The 17,544-nt window shown below is 45.7% G+C and overlaps 1 protein-coding gene across 1 annotated transcript in view; it reads left to right on the top strand.

The window, feature by feature from the left end:
• Positions 1-17,544, top strand: part of LOC115934559 (uncharacterized) — a 39,388-nt gene that overhangs the window by 8,960 nt on the left and 12,884 nt on the right. Inside the window, exons 4-7 of the mRNA XM_063705960.1 lie at positions 698-890; positions 3,388-3,472; positions 9,337-9,440; positions 12,779-12,924. Of these exons, the coding sequence (XP_063562030.1) occupies positions 698-890; positions 3,388-3,472; positions 9,337-9,440; positions 12,779-12,880 (484 nt within the window). The 3' untranslated portion in view covers positions 12,881-12,924. The remainder of the gene's footprint in view (positions 1-697; positions 891-3,387; positions 3,473-9,336; positions 9,441-12,778; positions 12,925-17,544) is intronic.

Here is a 17,544-nt window from a genome sequence, read left to right as displayed (position 1 = left end):
TAATAAGAGCATCACATTTAATAATTTAGGAAGCCAAATTGCTCTGACTGGTTACTTATTTACTTTAAAATAAAAAGCAGATTTTTTCTACATTTGTTATACACTTACATTACAAATTCCTTTTCATTTTTTTTTCTCTTTTTCCCTTTTTACCTACCCTTCAAAATTTATCTTGCTTCATAGTGAATGTTTGAGACACATTGGGGAAAATGTGGTTTAATGGTAGATTTGATTCTTCAACATGTAACATAGAAATTAATGAGATTAAAATAGCTTGACTTGTTTGGACTTTATCAGTGTTTGAAATGGTGCTTTATTATAGGTTAGAAAAACACTAATTTGGGTATAAGCTTTGAGACTCTGTTATTACCTTACAGGATTTTGAACTCCCATATGGTACAGTACTAGTTGAAAGATTTGTGACTTGTTTTCAGCTTTAAAATCAATTGAATGTTTCATATTTATCTTTAAATTGGTTCTCCAAAATTACAGTGTTCTTATAAATTTTTTTACTGCTTGTTCTTAACATGAAAAATACTAAATTAATGTACTGGAATGTCGATCTTGAAAGTATTAAAACCATAATACTAAAACTATTTTATATCCCAGGGTTTAGCAAATTTTCAGGTGCATGCTTTATTATAAGTAACATCATCCCATCTGTTTTGAACTCACATTTCCATTTCGGATCTTGCAGATTTTTTATTGGCTGTGATCGGTGTCAGAATTGGTACCATGGGTGCTGCATTGGCATCTTGCAGAGTGAGGCAGAGCTCATTGATGAGTATGTCTGTCCACACTTCCAGTCAACAGAGGATGCCATGACAGTGCTCACGCCACTAACAGAGAAGGATTATGAGGGGTTGAAGAGGGTGCTCCGTTCCTTACAGGTGAGACCCCTCTCTGTGCAGCATTTCAAAATGAAATCAGCCAGCATAATTTTGGAAGCATTTCTAGGATTTCAAGTTTCCAATGTTAGGATTTCAAGTTTCCAATCTTAGAGTGATTATTTACTGAGTCTCAGCTAGTCTAGTGAAGGGCTTGACAAACTTCAGTCCTCCACATACCAGTGTCATGAGCTTTACCATATCCCCACACCTATCAGCTTATCTAACACTCAGATAATCTAACATGACTCACTTCTTTATACATTTTATTTTTAAAGAAACTTCCTCTCACTCCCATGGATTGAGAAACAGTATGATTAGATTATAGTTATTATTTTCCTTATGAAAGACAGAAAGGGGGCTGGGTACGGGGGCTCACACCTGTAATCCCAGCACTTTGGGGGGCTGAGGTGGGCAAATCATGAGGTCAGGAGTTTGAGACCAGACTGGCCAACATGGTGAAACCCCGTCTCTACTAAAAATACAAAAAACTAGCCGGGTGTGGTGGCGTGAGCCTGTAATCCCAGCTACTAGGGAGGCTGAGGCAGGAGAATCGCTTGAACACAGGAAGCAGAGGTTGCAGTGAGCCAAGATCGAGCCATGGCACTCCAGCTCAGGTGACAGTGCGAGACTCCGTCTCAAAAAAAAAAAAAGGAAAGAAAAGAAAAACAGGATAGGTATGGTTTGCAGGATTAGCAAGTGATACAGATGTATTGAAGACATAGAAGGCCAGTGTGGTTGCTCACCCCTATAATCCCAGCACTTTGGGAGGCCAAGGCAGGAGGATCACTTGAGTCAATTAGTTAGAGACCAATCTGGGCAACAAAGTGAGACACCATCTCTACAAAAAATAAAAATAAAAAATTAGCTGGGCATGTTGGCACGCACTTGTTTATCCAGCTACTCGGGAGGCTGAGATGAGAGGATCACTTGAGCACAGGAGGCTACAGTGAGCTATGATCGTGCCACTCCACTCCAGCCTGGATGACAGAGCGAGACCCTGTCTCAAAACAATGGGGGGAAATAAAAGGATATAGTGCATTGGATTGAAACTTTCTCCTATTTTTATCATAATCACAAGAATTGAAGAAACTAAAAAGGGACTCGTAGTCTCAATGTGTGGTTGAATGTTATCTAACATCACATCTCTGCCACCTCATCATTAATCAGCTGTGGTAATGATTCCACACTTTGAACCCATCCCACCTGTTTACAGAAGCAGTTGCAATGCCAGCATCACTCAGTGACAGCTCATCATGTAGGGCCCAGAATACTGATTTTGTGACTTCTAAACTTGTGTTCCACCCCCCACACTGTGGGGAAAAGAAAGAGAGATCAGATTGTTACTGTGTCTGTGTAGAAAGAAGTAGACATAGGAGACTCCATTTTGTTCTGTACTAAGAAAAATTCTTCTGCCTTGGGATGCTGTTAATTTATAACCTTACCCCCAACCCCGTGCTCTCTGAGACATGTGCTGTGTCAACTCAGGGTTAAATGAATTAAGGGCTGTGCAAGATGTGCTTTGTTAAACAGATGCTTGAAGGCAGCATGCTCCTTAAGAGTCATCACCACTCCCTAATCTCAAGTGCCCAGGGACACAAACACTGCGGAAGGCCGCAGGGACCTCTGCCTAGGAAAGCCAGGTATTGTCCAAGGTTTCTCCCCATGTGATAGTCTGAAATATGGCCTCGTGGGAAGGGAAAGACCTGACCGTCCCCCAGCCCGACACCCATAAAGGGTCTGTGCTGAGGAGGATTAGTATAAGAGGAAGGCATGCCTCTTGCAGTTGAGACAAGAGGAAGGCATCTGTCTCCTGCCTGTCCCTGGGCAATGGAATGTCTCGGTATAAAACCCGATTGTCTGTTCCATCTACTGAGATAGGGAAAAACCGCCTTAGGGCTGGAGGTGGGACACGCGGGCAGCAACGCTGCTTTGTAAGGCATTGAGATGTTTATGTGTATGTGTATCTAAAGCACAGCACTTAATTCTTTACCTTTTCTATGATGCAAAGACCTTTGTTCACGTGTTTATCTGCTGACCTTCTCTCCACTGTTATCCTATGATCCTGCCACATCCCCCTCTCCGAGAAACACCCAAGAATGATCAATAAATACAAAGGGAACTCAGAGGCCGGCAGCATCCTCCATATGCTGAACGCAGGTACCCTGGGCCCCCTTATTTCTTTCTCTATACTTTGTCTCTGTGTCTTTTTCTTTTCCAAGTCTCTCGTTCCACTTAACGAGAAACACCCACAGGTGTGGAGGGGCAACCCACCCCTTCACCGCACCAAGGTCTTCCGACCAGGCTTTGAGTACCATTATTGCAGAGGAAGCTCATCTTAGGTAACTTATTACTAGAGCAGAAATCACCTAATGTAAAGTATTTCATGTATCGCATTTAAAACTGACTTTTGGGTTCATTGATGTAGTGACTCAACTGGGAATCTTAAATGGAATTAGTGTTTTCACTGACAATAAGAATGCCTACTTTTTCATTATAGGCCCATAAGATGGCCTGGCCTTTCCTTGAACCAGTAGACCCTAATGATGCACCAGATTATTATGGTGTTATTAAGGAACCTATGGGTAAGTACATGAGTTGAATTTGAAGTTTTTTCAGAAGTCTCAGTGGATATTTTATTAACCACAAAATTAATATCTTAGAATACTTTTAGCAAGGCTGGTGGGGGTATAAATTGGTATGGTCACTTTGGAGGGTAAATTGATAGTATCTATTACAGTTGAATTGTGCATATTCGGTTATTTTATTTTATTTTTTTGAGATGGAGTCTCACCCTGTTGCCAGGCTGGAGTGCAGTGGTGTGATCTCACCTCAATACAACCTCTGCCTCCCAGGTTCAAGCGATTCTCCTGCCTCAGCCTCCCGCGTAGTTGGGACTACAGGCACGTGCCATCACACCCGACTAATTTTTGTAGTTTTAGTAGAGACGAGGTTTCACTATGTTGGCCAGGATGGTCTCAAACTCCTGACCTCAGGTGATCTGCTCACTTCGGCCTCCCAAAATGCTGGGATAACAGGCATGAGCCACCGCGCCCAGCCCCCCCAGTGATCTTCCTTTGAGGAAAAGCCACGGGGTGCTTTCTGCCTTCTGTAGCAAGGAAGATGGTTTCTAAGAGGGTATTTTAAAAGCAGTTTACCTAAAATAAAAGTGAAAGGCCAGGCAAGGTGACTTATGCCTGTAATCCCAGTACTTTGGGAAGCCGAGTGGGGAGAATAGCTTGAAGCCAGGAGTTCAAGACCAGCCTGGGCCACAATATGAGACCTTGTCTCTACTACCAAAAAAAAAAAAAAAAATTAACCAGGCTTGGTGATGAGTGCCTATAGTCCCAGCTACTTGGGAGGCTGAGGCAGGAGAATCACTTGAGTACAGGAGTTTGAGGCTGCAGTGAACTATGATCAAGCCACTCCACCCCAGCCTGGGTGACACAGCAAGAACTTGCCTGTTTAAAAAAAAAAAAAAAACCTGAGGCCAGGTGCGGTGGATCACGCCTGTACTCCCAGCACTTTGGGAGGCCGAATGGGGCGGATCACGAAGTCAGGAGATCGAGACCGTCGTGGCTAACACAGTGAAACCCCGTCTCTACTAAAAATAACAAAAAATTAGGCGGGCGTGGTGGCAGACGACTATAGTCCCAGCTACTCGGGAGGCTGAGGCAGGAGAATGGCATGAACCCGGGAGACAGAGCTTGCAGTGAGCCAAGATTGCGCCACTGCACTCCAGCCTGGGAGACAGAGCGAGACTCTGTCTCAAAAACAAAAACAAAAACAAAAAAACTGAAGGATAAGCCCAGCTAAAGTATCCAATTTTTATTCTCAGCAAAGGAATTAAAAAACAAATGAATATATATATAGGCAAGGAAGCAAGAAAAGTAGGCAGCAGGTTATAGACCAAAAACAAGAAACTACAAAATCTGTAAAACTAGGCTAGGCGTGATGGCTCATGCCTGTAATCCCAGCACTTTGGGAGGCCGAGGCGGGTGGATCACCTGAGGTCAGGAGTTTGAGAGCAGCCTGGCCAACATGGCAAAACCCCATCTCTACTAAAAATACAAAAATTAGCCAGGTGTGGTGATGCACACCTGTAATCCCAGCTACTCAAGTGGCTGAGGCACGAGAATTGCTTGAACTCAGGAGGCAGAGGTTGCAGTGTGCCAAGATCACACCACTGCACTCCAGCCTGGGTGACAGTGAGACTCTCACAAAAGAAGAAAAAAAAATTCCCAACCTTACCAACATAACAAGACCATATCTCTACAAAAATTTTAAAAATTGACCAGGCATAGTGGCGTGCACCCGTAGTCCTAGCTACTCAGGAGGCTATGACAGGAAGATCACTTGTGCCCAGGAGTTCAAGGCTGCAGTGAGCTGTGATCACTTGTGCCCAGGAGTTCAAGGCTGCAGTGAGCTGTGATTACACCACCGCTCTCCAGCCTGAATGACAGATTGAGACCCTGTCTCAAAAAAAAAACACAAGAATAAAAGAAAAATTTTCTGAGCTGATGCGAGTCACAGGACTTTAAATTCTAGCAGAATAAATTCATTCACTCAGCAAATGACTATTGAGAACCTGATGTGTGCCAGATACAGGGAATTTAGCAGTGAATAAATTAAAGCCCCTGCACTCTATGAGGGGTGGGGGGAGCAAGGGGTCAGTTGATAAACATTATAAACCAGGTGGACAAATGGAAAAAGACTCACTCCTACATACATCACTATAAAATTTCCAAACATTAAGAATAAAAGAAACTTTTAGATAAAACAGACAATCTATAAAACAAGAATTAGATTGGTGTCAGATTTTTCTGCTACAACATTTAGTGCTAGAAGATTATGGAAGAATAAACCTAAAAGTTTAAGAAAAAATGATTTTCAACCTAGAAGTCTATGTGCAGCCAAACAGTCAAGTAAAGTCAGAATAAATACATTTTCAGTCATGTAAGGACTCAGGGTACCCTTTCTTGGCAGGTATTTTTTAAAAGCATGTGCTATTGGCCAGGCAGGAAATGGCTTATGCCTGTAATCCTAGCACTTTGGAAGGCAAAGACGGATGGAACATTTGAGGTCAGCATTTTGAGACCATCCTGGCCAACATGGCAAAACCTCGTCCCTGCTAAAAATACAAAAATTAGGCGGGCATAGTGGCGCATGTCTGTAGTCCCAGCCACACAGGAGGCTGAGCCCCAGTTCAATAGATACACGATGCCACTGGTGTGGCAACACGTGTGTGTGGATGGAGTGAGGTGCAGAAGCAGGTGGTGGTGGGCTCTGAGAAGGGCTGATTGAATGGTCTCTTTATTCCCTTTATAAATTTTCCTCCCTTGGAAGATTGACCTTTGTAAAGAAGAAAAACATGTTAGAAGAAAAAAGGAAAAGAACTCTGCATGCCCTCAGCTCAGATGCCATCTCCTCTGGGAGCTCCTCTGGCCCCTGCCAAGGCTGGATCAGGTGCCCTCAGGGCACACACGATGCTGATCCAGGGCCATCTGTGGCCCAGACTCTGGGTCCCTCATGCAGCCCTCACCACTGCTCAGGAGGCCACAGGAACAGAGGAATCACTGGCCCGTTTTACAGACGGGAAAGCTGGACCCGGAGAAGTGAAGCAACTTTCCTGACTCACAGTGGGTGAGGGCCTCCCACGCTCTTTCCCCTGCCCCATGCTATTTCCATGGGACTTCCACAGGCACGGGAAGCAGGCTGAGCACATAGCAGGAGTACAGCGCTGCTGCCCAGGGATGGAGCAGGAGGGCCAGGGAGAGAGAGACAGGGGTGCCCCTGGTGCCCACAGAGACAGGTCTGTAAAGCCGATGAACAAACTCTCAGCAGGGCGGGGATGGGTGAATGGGGCTGGGGCCCACAACCCATACCACAGGCACCTGGTCTACACAGGTCTGTAGGCCTGTGCAGATACCTGGCTCCTTGACCAAGGAGGGTGATAAGGCCCCACCTGACCCCAGAGATTTCGCCACCTGGTTGGGTGGGCAGGAGGATAGTCTTTCTGGAGCTCTGGGTCATGGACTCTCAGAGGTAGGGAGTGAGTCAGCATGGCCAAGAGGTGGAGACCCAGTCACCCATGGATGCTTGGGATGGGCGAGCCTCCTGGGACGAAGCCTTCTAGGGTCTAGGGTCCCACATGGTGGTCCCCGGAGGGCTTTCTGTTCTTCCAGGCCCTGCAGAGGAGACCAAGGCTCGGCTGGCAGCTGTGGGGCCAGATTCTCCTCTTTGCCTAGGGGAGAGCCCCTGCAGCACCCCTTGAGAGCCCCTGGGGACCTGCCTGGGGCACACCCTGGCCCCCAGGAAGCCCGGCTCTGGGAGCACTGCAGCCAGGATGGAGGAGGCAGTCTTCAGAGAGGCACTGTCTAGGCCAGCCCTGTGGGGAGGGAAGGCCAGATGGGGGAACCTGGAGGGGCTTGTGAACTGGTTACTGCCCCTAGAAACCCAGCAGAGGTGGACTCGAAGCCCATTCTGGGCAGAAGGCACCGGCAGGCTTCTCCGCCTGAGGTCTGCCCTCCTGAGGGTGCCAGGAGAGCACAGCCCTGGGAAGACTGTAGCCTGGGAACTGGGAACCTGAGGACTGGGAAGCGTTTATGACAGGCATGGAGAGGCCTAAGTCCCTGCTGAAGCCCAGCATCACATCCCATTCCTGAGCACCAAAGGCCCCAGGCCCTGGGTAAGAGAAGCTTCCTGAAGGGCATCCTGAGGGCCCCGCCCCGATCACCTCTTCTTTGGAGAATTTCAGGAGGGAGGCTGGCATGGGCCAGACAACTGGCTGGACAGGGAAGAGGTGGGAACATCTGGACCTTGCCTGCCTCTTGCCACACTCCCCGCTTCCCTCCTCACTGTAGCCAAAGTTCTCCCTGTGCTTTCCACCGACAGTTCATGGCCTGTGCGTGCTATTCCTTCTGTCTGGAACACCCTTTTCCCCTTTGCTTCCCCTTTCTAATTCGTCATTTTTCAGGTCTCACCTTAGAAGTCACTTCCTCCAGGAAGCCCTTCCTGCTTTGTCCTCCTCTGATCTGGGCTGGATGTAAGCCTCTGTGCTTCCAGGACGTCCTGCCTCTCACCCTCACCCCCGGATGGAGTTGCTGGCTTTCCCACCTGTCTCCCTCTCACCCTCACCCCCGGATGGAGTTGCTGGCATTCCCACCTATCTCCCCTCTCACCCTCACCCCCGGATGGAGTTGCTGGCTTTCCAACCTATCTCCCTCTCACCCTCACCCCCGGATGGAGTTGCTGGCTTTCCCACTTGTCTTCCCTGCCAGGCCAGAGGCTTCCTGCGGGTCGGCCCTGGCTCTGCCCTGCTCAGTGTTGGAGCCCACATGCCTTGCCAGGTGTGCAGTGCTTAGTATGTTCTCAGTCCATGTTTTTGAGTGAACAAATAGATACGTGAAAAAAAAACCCAAAATCACCCCCAAAAGATGTGATCATTTCCCAGGCCCAATGGGAAGATCTCTGCCCATGTTTCCTCCAGGTGGACGCCTTGCCCTGGGCACTGCCCCCGTGTGTGTGTGTGTGTGTGCATGAGTGCCTGCATGTGTGTACATTTGTGTGCATGTGCATGTGTGTGCAAGTCTGTGCATTTGTACATTTATGTGTGTGGGTGTGCGCATGTGTATGTGTGTATGTGTGTGTTCATGTGTGTGTGTTCGTGTGTGTTCATGTGTATGTGTGTGTGTTCATGTGTATGTGTTCCTGTGTGTTCATGTGTATGTGTGTGTGTTCATGTGTATGTGTGTGTGTGTGTTCGTGTGCATGCACGTAAAGGGTGCTCACCTCCTCCTGAGCTCCTTCAGGGCACCGCTCCAGCACGGGCCCAGGTAATCCCCCAGGAGCTTTAGCTGCTCCCAGCTCCTCCCGATGAGGTGCATCCGCTCCACATGCTCGTACAGAGATGCGTTTGCCATCTGCAGGTTGATGAGGGGCTGGGCCCAGATCTGCATCAGAAACTTCAGGGCCTGCCTGCAGATCTGGGGGCACCACCAGGCATTAGGGATGGGAAGGAATCGCTGTTCAATGAGCACTGCCCGGCCAGGTGCCACATGACCTGCTCACTTACCTGAGGGGCTATCTTCATTTTACAGATGGGGAAACTGAGGCTCAGGGAGATGAGGGGATTTGGCTAGGGTCACCCAGCTTGTAAATGGTACAGTCAAGCTCTGAACCCAGTTTATCTGACTCCCAAACCCACTCTCCCTCTAAGGGCAAGGGTCGCTGCCCCCTCCCCAACCATGCTGAGATGAGGGAGGGACTGCTTTGGTTAACGCCCCCTCCCTCTGGGCCTCACAGATCAGGGTCTCTGGGTTCAGGAACCCTTGGAGCTCTTTCCCCAGAGTTGTTTCCTGGCCACGCCCATCCTATTCCTGGAGTCAGAGTGCCACAGCAGACACATCTGAGCCAAGGGCTCCCTGTGACCTTCCTCCCTCTCCCACAGATGCAGCCTTCCAAGTTTTCTACCCCCGACTACACAGTGGAGCTGAAGGGTGCCACTCTCTGCTGGGCCCCAAAAACAAATCCAGTAAGAAGAACGTGCTGGAGGTGAGTGGTGGGGGTGGGGAGAAGGAGGGAAGGGGCTTAGTGATGCCTGCCAGCCCTCTGAAACTAGTGACCTGGAAATGACCTGGGGGTTTTTGACCCTTAATTCCCTATGAGCCAACACTGAGTGCAGCTTTTGGCTGTATTAATAGAGGTAAGAATCCAGAGCCAGAGAGGTGATACTGGTGCAGTTGCTGGCAGTGCTCTGGGACCCTTACTGTAGGCAAGCCCCAAGTAGGATGACCTGGGAAGAATTGGGGCTACCATTCTCAGGGCTCAAGGCCAAAGCTGCACCCCCGCCCCAGGGGACCCGTCCTGTGTTTCTAGCATCACAGATTCTGCAGTTCCCCCTCCAGGAGCTGAGTTAATAATAATCCTTGCCCTGGAGGGTGGTGAGGAGTAGGGCCTCTGGAAGAGGAAATTCTCATGCCTAGAATGGCAGCCCTCGTCCCAGCCTGAGAGAGACAGGAGGCTCCGTGTCCTTGGCTGCTTACTGTGACAGGCCTGGTTGGGAAACCTCTTTCTCCCCAGGTGCCCTTCCCTGTCCCTGAGCCAAAGCCCCATTTCTGTCTGGACTGCATCCCCAGTGAATAAACCGGGGCAGTGGGCAAGACTACCAGGTTACCCCCACAGGAAGGGAGAGAAGACCCAGGATGGGTACTCCCAATGCCACACCCTTCACTGTCCACGTCTTATCTTGTTTTTAAACTACTCTTACCCTGATCTCAGTCCCTAGAAGGTTTGAGGCAGATCACAACAGAAACACACGTGGTGAACTGGCAAATTCACTGAAAAGCCAGGACCACAAAAAACAAGTTAGAGATGGGACTCAAGATGGAGAAGAATTAGGGGGCAGATGATGTACAGGTGCTAAGGTGTGGTTGCTGAAGAAAATTTAGCTCTGACTTTCCTGCTAGGTAAGGTGAAAAGAGAGGGGCTATCAGGTGCATGTCTCTTTGTTGTTGAAAAAATAATGAAACCCACCCAGATATTGAGGGAATCAAAGCTTTCTCCTAACTCTTCGCTCTTAAATTTCTTGTGTGTAGCTCCGTGAACATGGGATCTAGAAGGACAAGTCAGGTACCCTGCAAAACACCTCCAGGGAGGTTTAATGGGGCTGCTTCAGGTGGCATTATTATGATGAAGGCCGGCAGCATGACCTCATGTCTCAGCTCAGAAAAAGCAATTCTGCAAAGAACCTGACTGTGTAGTTTCTTGATTATTCACCAAGCTCCATTCAGTTCTAGAACCAGGATATCTACAAAGCAAAGTTGGAAAACTGGTTTCATCTCATGAGCTACTCTGATGACTAGATCTGGAGTCTTGTGGGGTTTTGTTTTTATTTTTTGTTTTTGTTTTTGTTTTTGTTTTTAGAGACAAGGGAGTTTGGGTTTCCTTTCTACCCAGCAGGCATGGCTCAGTGGCAGACACCAACCACTGGCATCTGGGTTGTATTTCATAATTTGCACGGTACTTGCAGAACCTTGTCTCATTTAAGCTTTGTAATAACCCCACAAAAATAGCTGGTAGTAGCTGAATTTTACAGACACTGAAATGGAAGCTTGAAGAAATTAGGTGAAGGTCAGGGTGAGGCAGCTAGTGAGCAGCAGAGCCCGCCCTCTGGTCCCAAGGCCCAGGGACCCTTCTGCCTGCCCCTGGGGGAGTCAGGGCCTTTGCTTTTTGCCCAGGGCACACCCACTGGCCGCTCCCACTGGCCCCCCGCTGTGGAGACACCTCTACACTGTAAGAACTATCCAACCAAGGGGGCCAAAGCCAGCCTTGCTCCACAGTCCTGAGGCATCAGACACTGTGCAGACTGCCCTGCCCCCTGCTGGCTGCCTGTCTGCTTCCCGTGGCCAGCCCTGACCGCGGCCCCTGTCCCCCAGCCACTTCGTTGCTCGCCACAGCCCCTACTCTGCTGCTTCCATTCTGGGGCCCGAGTGGAGGGGTGGACCTAGAGGAGGCTGGCATTGCTGAGCCAGCAGCAGGGACACTAGACACAGGCAACAAGGGTAATGGAGCAGAACACAGGCTCTGGGACCAGCCAACATGGCAAAACCCTATCTCTACTGGAAATACAATAATCAGCTGGATGTGGTGGTGCACGTCTGTAATCCCAGCTCCTGGGGAGGCTGAGGCACTTGAGCCCAAGAGTCAGAGGTTGCGGTGAGCTGAGATCATACCACTGTACTCCAGCCTGGGTGACAGAGCAAGACTCTGTCTCAAAAAAAAAAAAAAAAAAAAAAGGAAGCACTGGAGGACATTAAACAAATAGCAGATCCTCCAGCCTGGCCAACATAAAAATACAAAAATTAGCTGGGCATGGTGGCGGGTGCCTGTAATCCCAGCTACTCGGGAGGCTGAGATAGGAGAATCACTTGAACCCAGGAGGCTGAGGCTGCAGTGAGCCGAGATCGCGCCACTGCACTCCAGCCTGGGCGACAAAGGGAGACTCCATCTCAAAACAAACAAACAAACAAACAAAACAAAACAAAACAAATAGCAGATCTGGTCAAGCCCCTCAAAGCTGTTACATAAACCAACTACTGAGGGTAAAGACCTTTGGAAGGACCATTTAAAACACCTGGGGCTTCATCGGGCTGGATTTGCTCTGAGCTACAGGTGGAATCAAGAGTTCTCTATAATCATCACTTGCACAGCGTAGTTTTCAGGGAAATATTTTCCTATTTGACAGGTGAAAACAGTATTTTTCACCTGCCTGTAGGCAGTTTTGAGACAATATAGTACTTTTCCAGAAGTGCTTCCCTGAATGACTGCGCACGATTATGATGACATTCTGGAATGGGGTTTTATAACACTAGTGGGAACACGCTGCCCCTTTAGCAATGGAAAACAGGACTTCAGAGCTGCCTTCTGAAAGGCCTGGTCCCTGCAGATGGAACCCACCTGGGACCCTCCTGGTCACCTACCCATCTGCCTCCAGTGTACCACCCGGAAGCTCTTATGCCCCTGTGCGGGGGCTGCCTGGGGGCATTAGACCAAGCATGTGTGCCTTCCCCAGGAAGCAGGCAAACCAAGGAAGCAGGCAAACCCAGATCTGAATGCCAGCCACACCACTTCATCACTATGTGACCGGACAGGTTTCCTAACCTCTCTGAGCACCCATTTCTTCAGCTGTAAAATAATGATAGTTCTTACAGTGTGTTGTTGTAAAGATTAATTAGTAGGGGGAGTTCTGAGTGGTGGAAATATGAGTGGTGGTTATTCTTGACTTTGTGCCTACCTTTAAAAAAAATTAACAGATCCTTTCCACCACAGAAGCTCCCAAGTTACTAGGAGCTGACTCTGGCCACACCACTCACTCTCTATCCATCTCCCAGGCTGCTTCCAGCAGATCGGCTTCTTCTTTGTACGACCCAAGCTCTGTGCCTTCTCTGGCCTCTATTACTGTGACATCTGCCACCAAGATGATGCCTCAGTGATTCTGGCCAGGATCATCCACAACTGGGACCTCACCAAGCACCTGGTAAGTCTCGAGCCCAGCTCGTCACAGCCACTCAGGGCTGCTGAGGGACAGAGGGGTGTTCAATCCTCTTTGCTGCTGCTGCTGTTCATCTGTTTAGAGGAGTTTGGCTCCTCTAAACAAGGGAAGCTGGGGTCACTGGTTCAGGCACTGTGATGTTGGGGAGCTAACCAAGAGAAAAGCTTGGTGCCTGTCCACAGCCCTGGGCAGAGCTCCATTGGTGGCTGTCTTGCTCCCCAGGAGGGAGTCTGAGGATGGTTTCCTGCAGCTACAGACATAACCGCTTAAGGCACCAGCAGATAAATGACAGATAGATAGATAGATAGATAGATAGATAGATAGATAGATAGATAGATAGATAGACAGACAGACAGATAGGCAGGTGGATGGTGGATGAGTGGATGGGTAGGTGGATGGTTACCTGGGCAGGTGAATGAGTAAATGGGTAGGTGGATGAGTGGATGGGTTGGTGGGTAGGTGGATCAGTAGGTAGATGGGTAGATAGGTGGGTGAATGGGTAGATGGCTAGATGGGTAGGTGGATGGGTAGGTAGATGGGTAGATGGGTGGGTGATTGTGTAGATGGCTAGCTGGGTAGATGGGTAGGTGGATGGGTAGATGGGTGGGCAGTGTGTAGATGGGTGGGTGGATGGGTGAATAGGTAAGTGGATGGGTAGATGGGCTGGCCAGTGAGCTGGCTATACCTTGGAGCAGTCATCCTTAAAGACTATCAAGTAGGCGTATCCATGAATTAATGACGAGGAACCAAGAAGACAGTAAATGACAAAGCTAAACGCAGTAGCAAAGCTGATACAAGGTGACATGGAGCTCAAAGAAGGAGCAGATTTTTAATAATATGTCTAAAGCAATAGTTTCATAAATGCAATTGTTAGCTTAGAGGAAGTGATAATGACCCACATGGTGAATGGTACATGGTAGAATGCATAGCTTTCTATGATTCTATAGCAAGCTGAAGAAAGAGAAAAAAGAACGTGCACTGTGGTAGACTATAAAAAACTGCTTCAACAAAATTTTCAACTGAAATTGGTCTTCCAGACCTTTCTCTACCCCTTTATCCTGAATGGGCTTCTATAAAATCCCCGACAAATAGAATATACAGAGAATGACAGTGTAGGATTTCTGAGGATAAGTCATAAAAGTTAATACAGCTCACTGTCTCTGTTGAAGCTTGTTGTGGAATTTAGTACTAGGTATAAGGAAGCCAATGCCATGCAGAAAGTCAGCATGTAAGTCTTCCAACAGATAGCATCAGCTAACATCTAAGCCAATGGCTGGCATCAACTTCCAGATTTGTGAGTAAGCAATCTTTAGACAATTCTAGCAACCAGTCTTTGCAATACCCCCCCAATGACCATGATCAGAGCAAAATCAAAATAAAATTGCTGCTTTATGAAAATAAACGTTGTCATTGTTTTAAGCCACTTAATTTACGGTTAGTTTATTACAAAGAAATAGATGACCAGTAAAAACTTTGAGTAGTGAAGATGTAAGAGCACTAAGGATTAAAAGTGCTGAAAGAACTGGAAGTGAACAGCAGAGGAGGAAAAGTTAAGAAACAAATGAGAGCTCCTGAGAATGTCAAAAACAGAGAGATTTGCATTTTGGCTGAGGATAAGAAGAACATAGATCAAAGGCATAGAGAAAAAATGTGCTTGAAATATAGACTAAACTCCCAGAGTTTCAGCTATTGATAAAATTCAGATTTTTTTCACGAGTTCAAGAGATCAAGACCATCCTGGCCAACATGGTGAAACCCTGTCTCTACTAAAAATACAAAAATTAGCTGGGCGTGGTGGCGGTGCCTGTAGTCCCAGCTACTCCGGAGGCTGACGCAGGAAAATCACTTTAACCCGGGAGGCGGAGGCTGCAGTGAGCTGAGATTGTGCCACTGCACTCCAGCCTGGCGACAGAGTGAGACTCCGTCTCAAAAAAAAACAAAAGAAAAGTCAGATTTTTTCAGACAGAAGTGTTTTATCAGCATTCAAAATAAATTTACTAAGAAAATCACAGTGTCTATTTTGGGAAAAGTAACCATCTCCTAGTCCAACTGTCTACCTAAGAGAAAAGTCTGAAATATATATAGCACTTAATTGTTATATTTCTTTTCTCATAGTTAAAATCATTGAATGCCATCTTTGCATGAAAACATTGTGCAGAGTTCAAAACACTAAAAATATACGAGTAGTCCTTGGTTTTTGGTCATAAAAACAAACTATATTAGATGAGATAAAAGAGCTACTGCTTTTCATTTATTCAATAATAGTTATATTGAATCTTTCTGCCATTGGTCTTTACATATACTCAGTGGAAGAACGAGTTTATTAATAATATCTCAAAATTTTAAAATAAACTGAAAATTCAAAATTATAGAGCTAAATTTACATATAGTGCTATACTAACAAAATTCTGTGTGGTCAAGGATATTTATTTGAAAATAATTTTATATTTAGTTAATGATAAGTAGCCAGATAATTACTTTTCTATGAAGAAATGCTGAAAAGGATGAGAAGGCACTATTTTAAAATGAACGTCTGAGATTTAATCAGAAAACCATTGGTCAATAACTGTTTTAAAATCACTGAAATACAAATCATCTGACATATGTTGTTTACCTTAAGTATATACTCATTTTGTAAATTTTTTTACCCCCTGACACACACACACACACACACACACACACAAACACACACACACAAGCACTATTCCCAGCTTTCTCTTCATGGAGTAATTTAATTTATTCCATTTTAAAAATCTTAGACTCAGAAAATAATAAATAATTAAGGAATATTATAGAACCGATTACATGATTTCAGTAAGCTAAAAATGTTCACTCTGTATTTCTCACTATATCAATGAGATTCTTTATTATACAAGTATAACAGCTCTTAAGAGCAATTAGTTAAGTAAAATTTTGTCAGAAGATATGAGGATTACTCTCTTATTTAAAAAAAGTAACTTGCCAACAAACAGGCATGATTGAATTAGAGAAGCTTCAGTTTTTTGTGACGCTGCTCCTGAAGTGAAACTTGGATCCTAAACACCAAATGGTGGGTTCACCTGCCATGATACATGACATTTGTTTTATCAAACAGCATAAACTCCGTTAAAGATGTTCCTTGAAAGGTCTAACTTCATGTATACCCTGCCATCAGAGCTGATCTACCATAGATAGACTAACAAATACCAACCGAATACAATCTAATGCACAAAGGACAGAAAAATAAATTACATTTTTCCCCAAATTTACAAAATTCATTGCTCATTAAGATGTTTATGGCCGGGTGGAGTGGCTCACGCCTGTAATCCCAGCACTTAGGGAGGCCAAGGCGGGCAGATCACGAGGTCAAGAGATCAAGACCATCCTGGCCAACATGGTGAAACCCCGTCTCTACTAAAAATACAAATTAGCTGGGCGTGGTAGCGCACCTGTTGTCCCAGCTACTCAGGAGGCTGAGGCAGGAGAATCGCTTGAACCCGGGAGGTCGAGGTTGCAGTGTGCTGAGTTTGTGCCACTGCACTCCAGCCTGGTGACAGGGCAAGACTCTGTCTAAAAAATAATAATAAAATAAGATGTTTATATGTACATCTTAATTTAATTCACTATCTCAGATTATTTTTAAATTTGCCTTTAAGCTTAATGGAAAATTCCCCTGAACTGTGGTATAATTTGAGTTCAAAATGTATTAATCATATCCAAATCTTCATCTTGAATCAGGAAATGTTCATTTATTATAAGCCATTTCTAAAATTGCTTTTAAACCTATACAGTATGAATATGATTGGGTTACTAAGGTAAGCCTGGACATGATAAAGTAGGTTGTAAAAATTTAGAATTTTTAATCCCAGTAATCAAATCAGCATTCTAGGAAATCAAGTATGATATCTATCGAAAGGGTGATGACACCTGAATTATGGTATTATGCTTTTATAGCCAGCTTCTGAAACTGTAATATCACTGAGTATCACAGACAAGACACAATAATAAGGTTACCCGCAGAGAAAAGGTAAAATGCCTTGTAAATTTAACTTTCTAGATTTTCAAGTTTCAAGTTTTTGTACTAAATACTAAAGTTGTACTAAAGTTGAAGCCTTATGTTCAGAAATGTTCCTGTATCTAAAAAATAAGCTTATGGCATTTCCCCATAAAACACATTTCTAAGTCCCAAGATGGAGTAATTAGAGAGATGTTTCTGCATGGAATTCTATAAATTGTCACACCTGTTTAGTTGAACAATGAATGAAAATATGCAGACTTGAACAGAATTCAAGAAATTATTAAAAGACTTACACTTTACCAGCAGAAATTACTTAATATAGGAAAAACATCAGTCATTTTTCAGGGAGTCATCAAGGGATTTTTAAATCACTAAAAATGACAAATAAGAAGCGGAAAATTATCACAATTATATAAGCAGTATTACTGCGATGTACAGAACATCTGTCACCAGTGACAGCCATTCAACATTCTACAAGGGGAGCCAATTGACGCATTCAATATTACAAGGCTAAAAGCAGTTATTACTTTTTTTTCACTTTTAAAACAAAACGCAATCATGTAATTTTCAGTTAGTATAAAAATTGAATGCACTCTGAGTCAAAAATA

This window comes from Gorilla gorilla, chromosome 4, assembly GCF_029281585.2.
Source record: "Gorilla gorilla gorilla isolate KB3781 chromosome 4, NHGRI_mGorGor1-v2.1_pri, whole genome shotgun sequence".
NCBI classification, from domain to species: Eukaryota; Metazoa; Chordata; class Mammalia; order Primates; family Hominidae; genus Gorilla; species Gorilla gorilla.
This window is presented reverse-complemented; position numbering and strand designations above follow the sequence as displayed.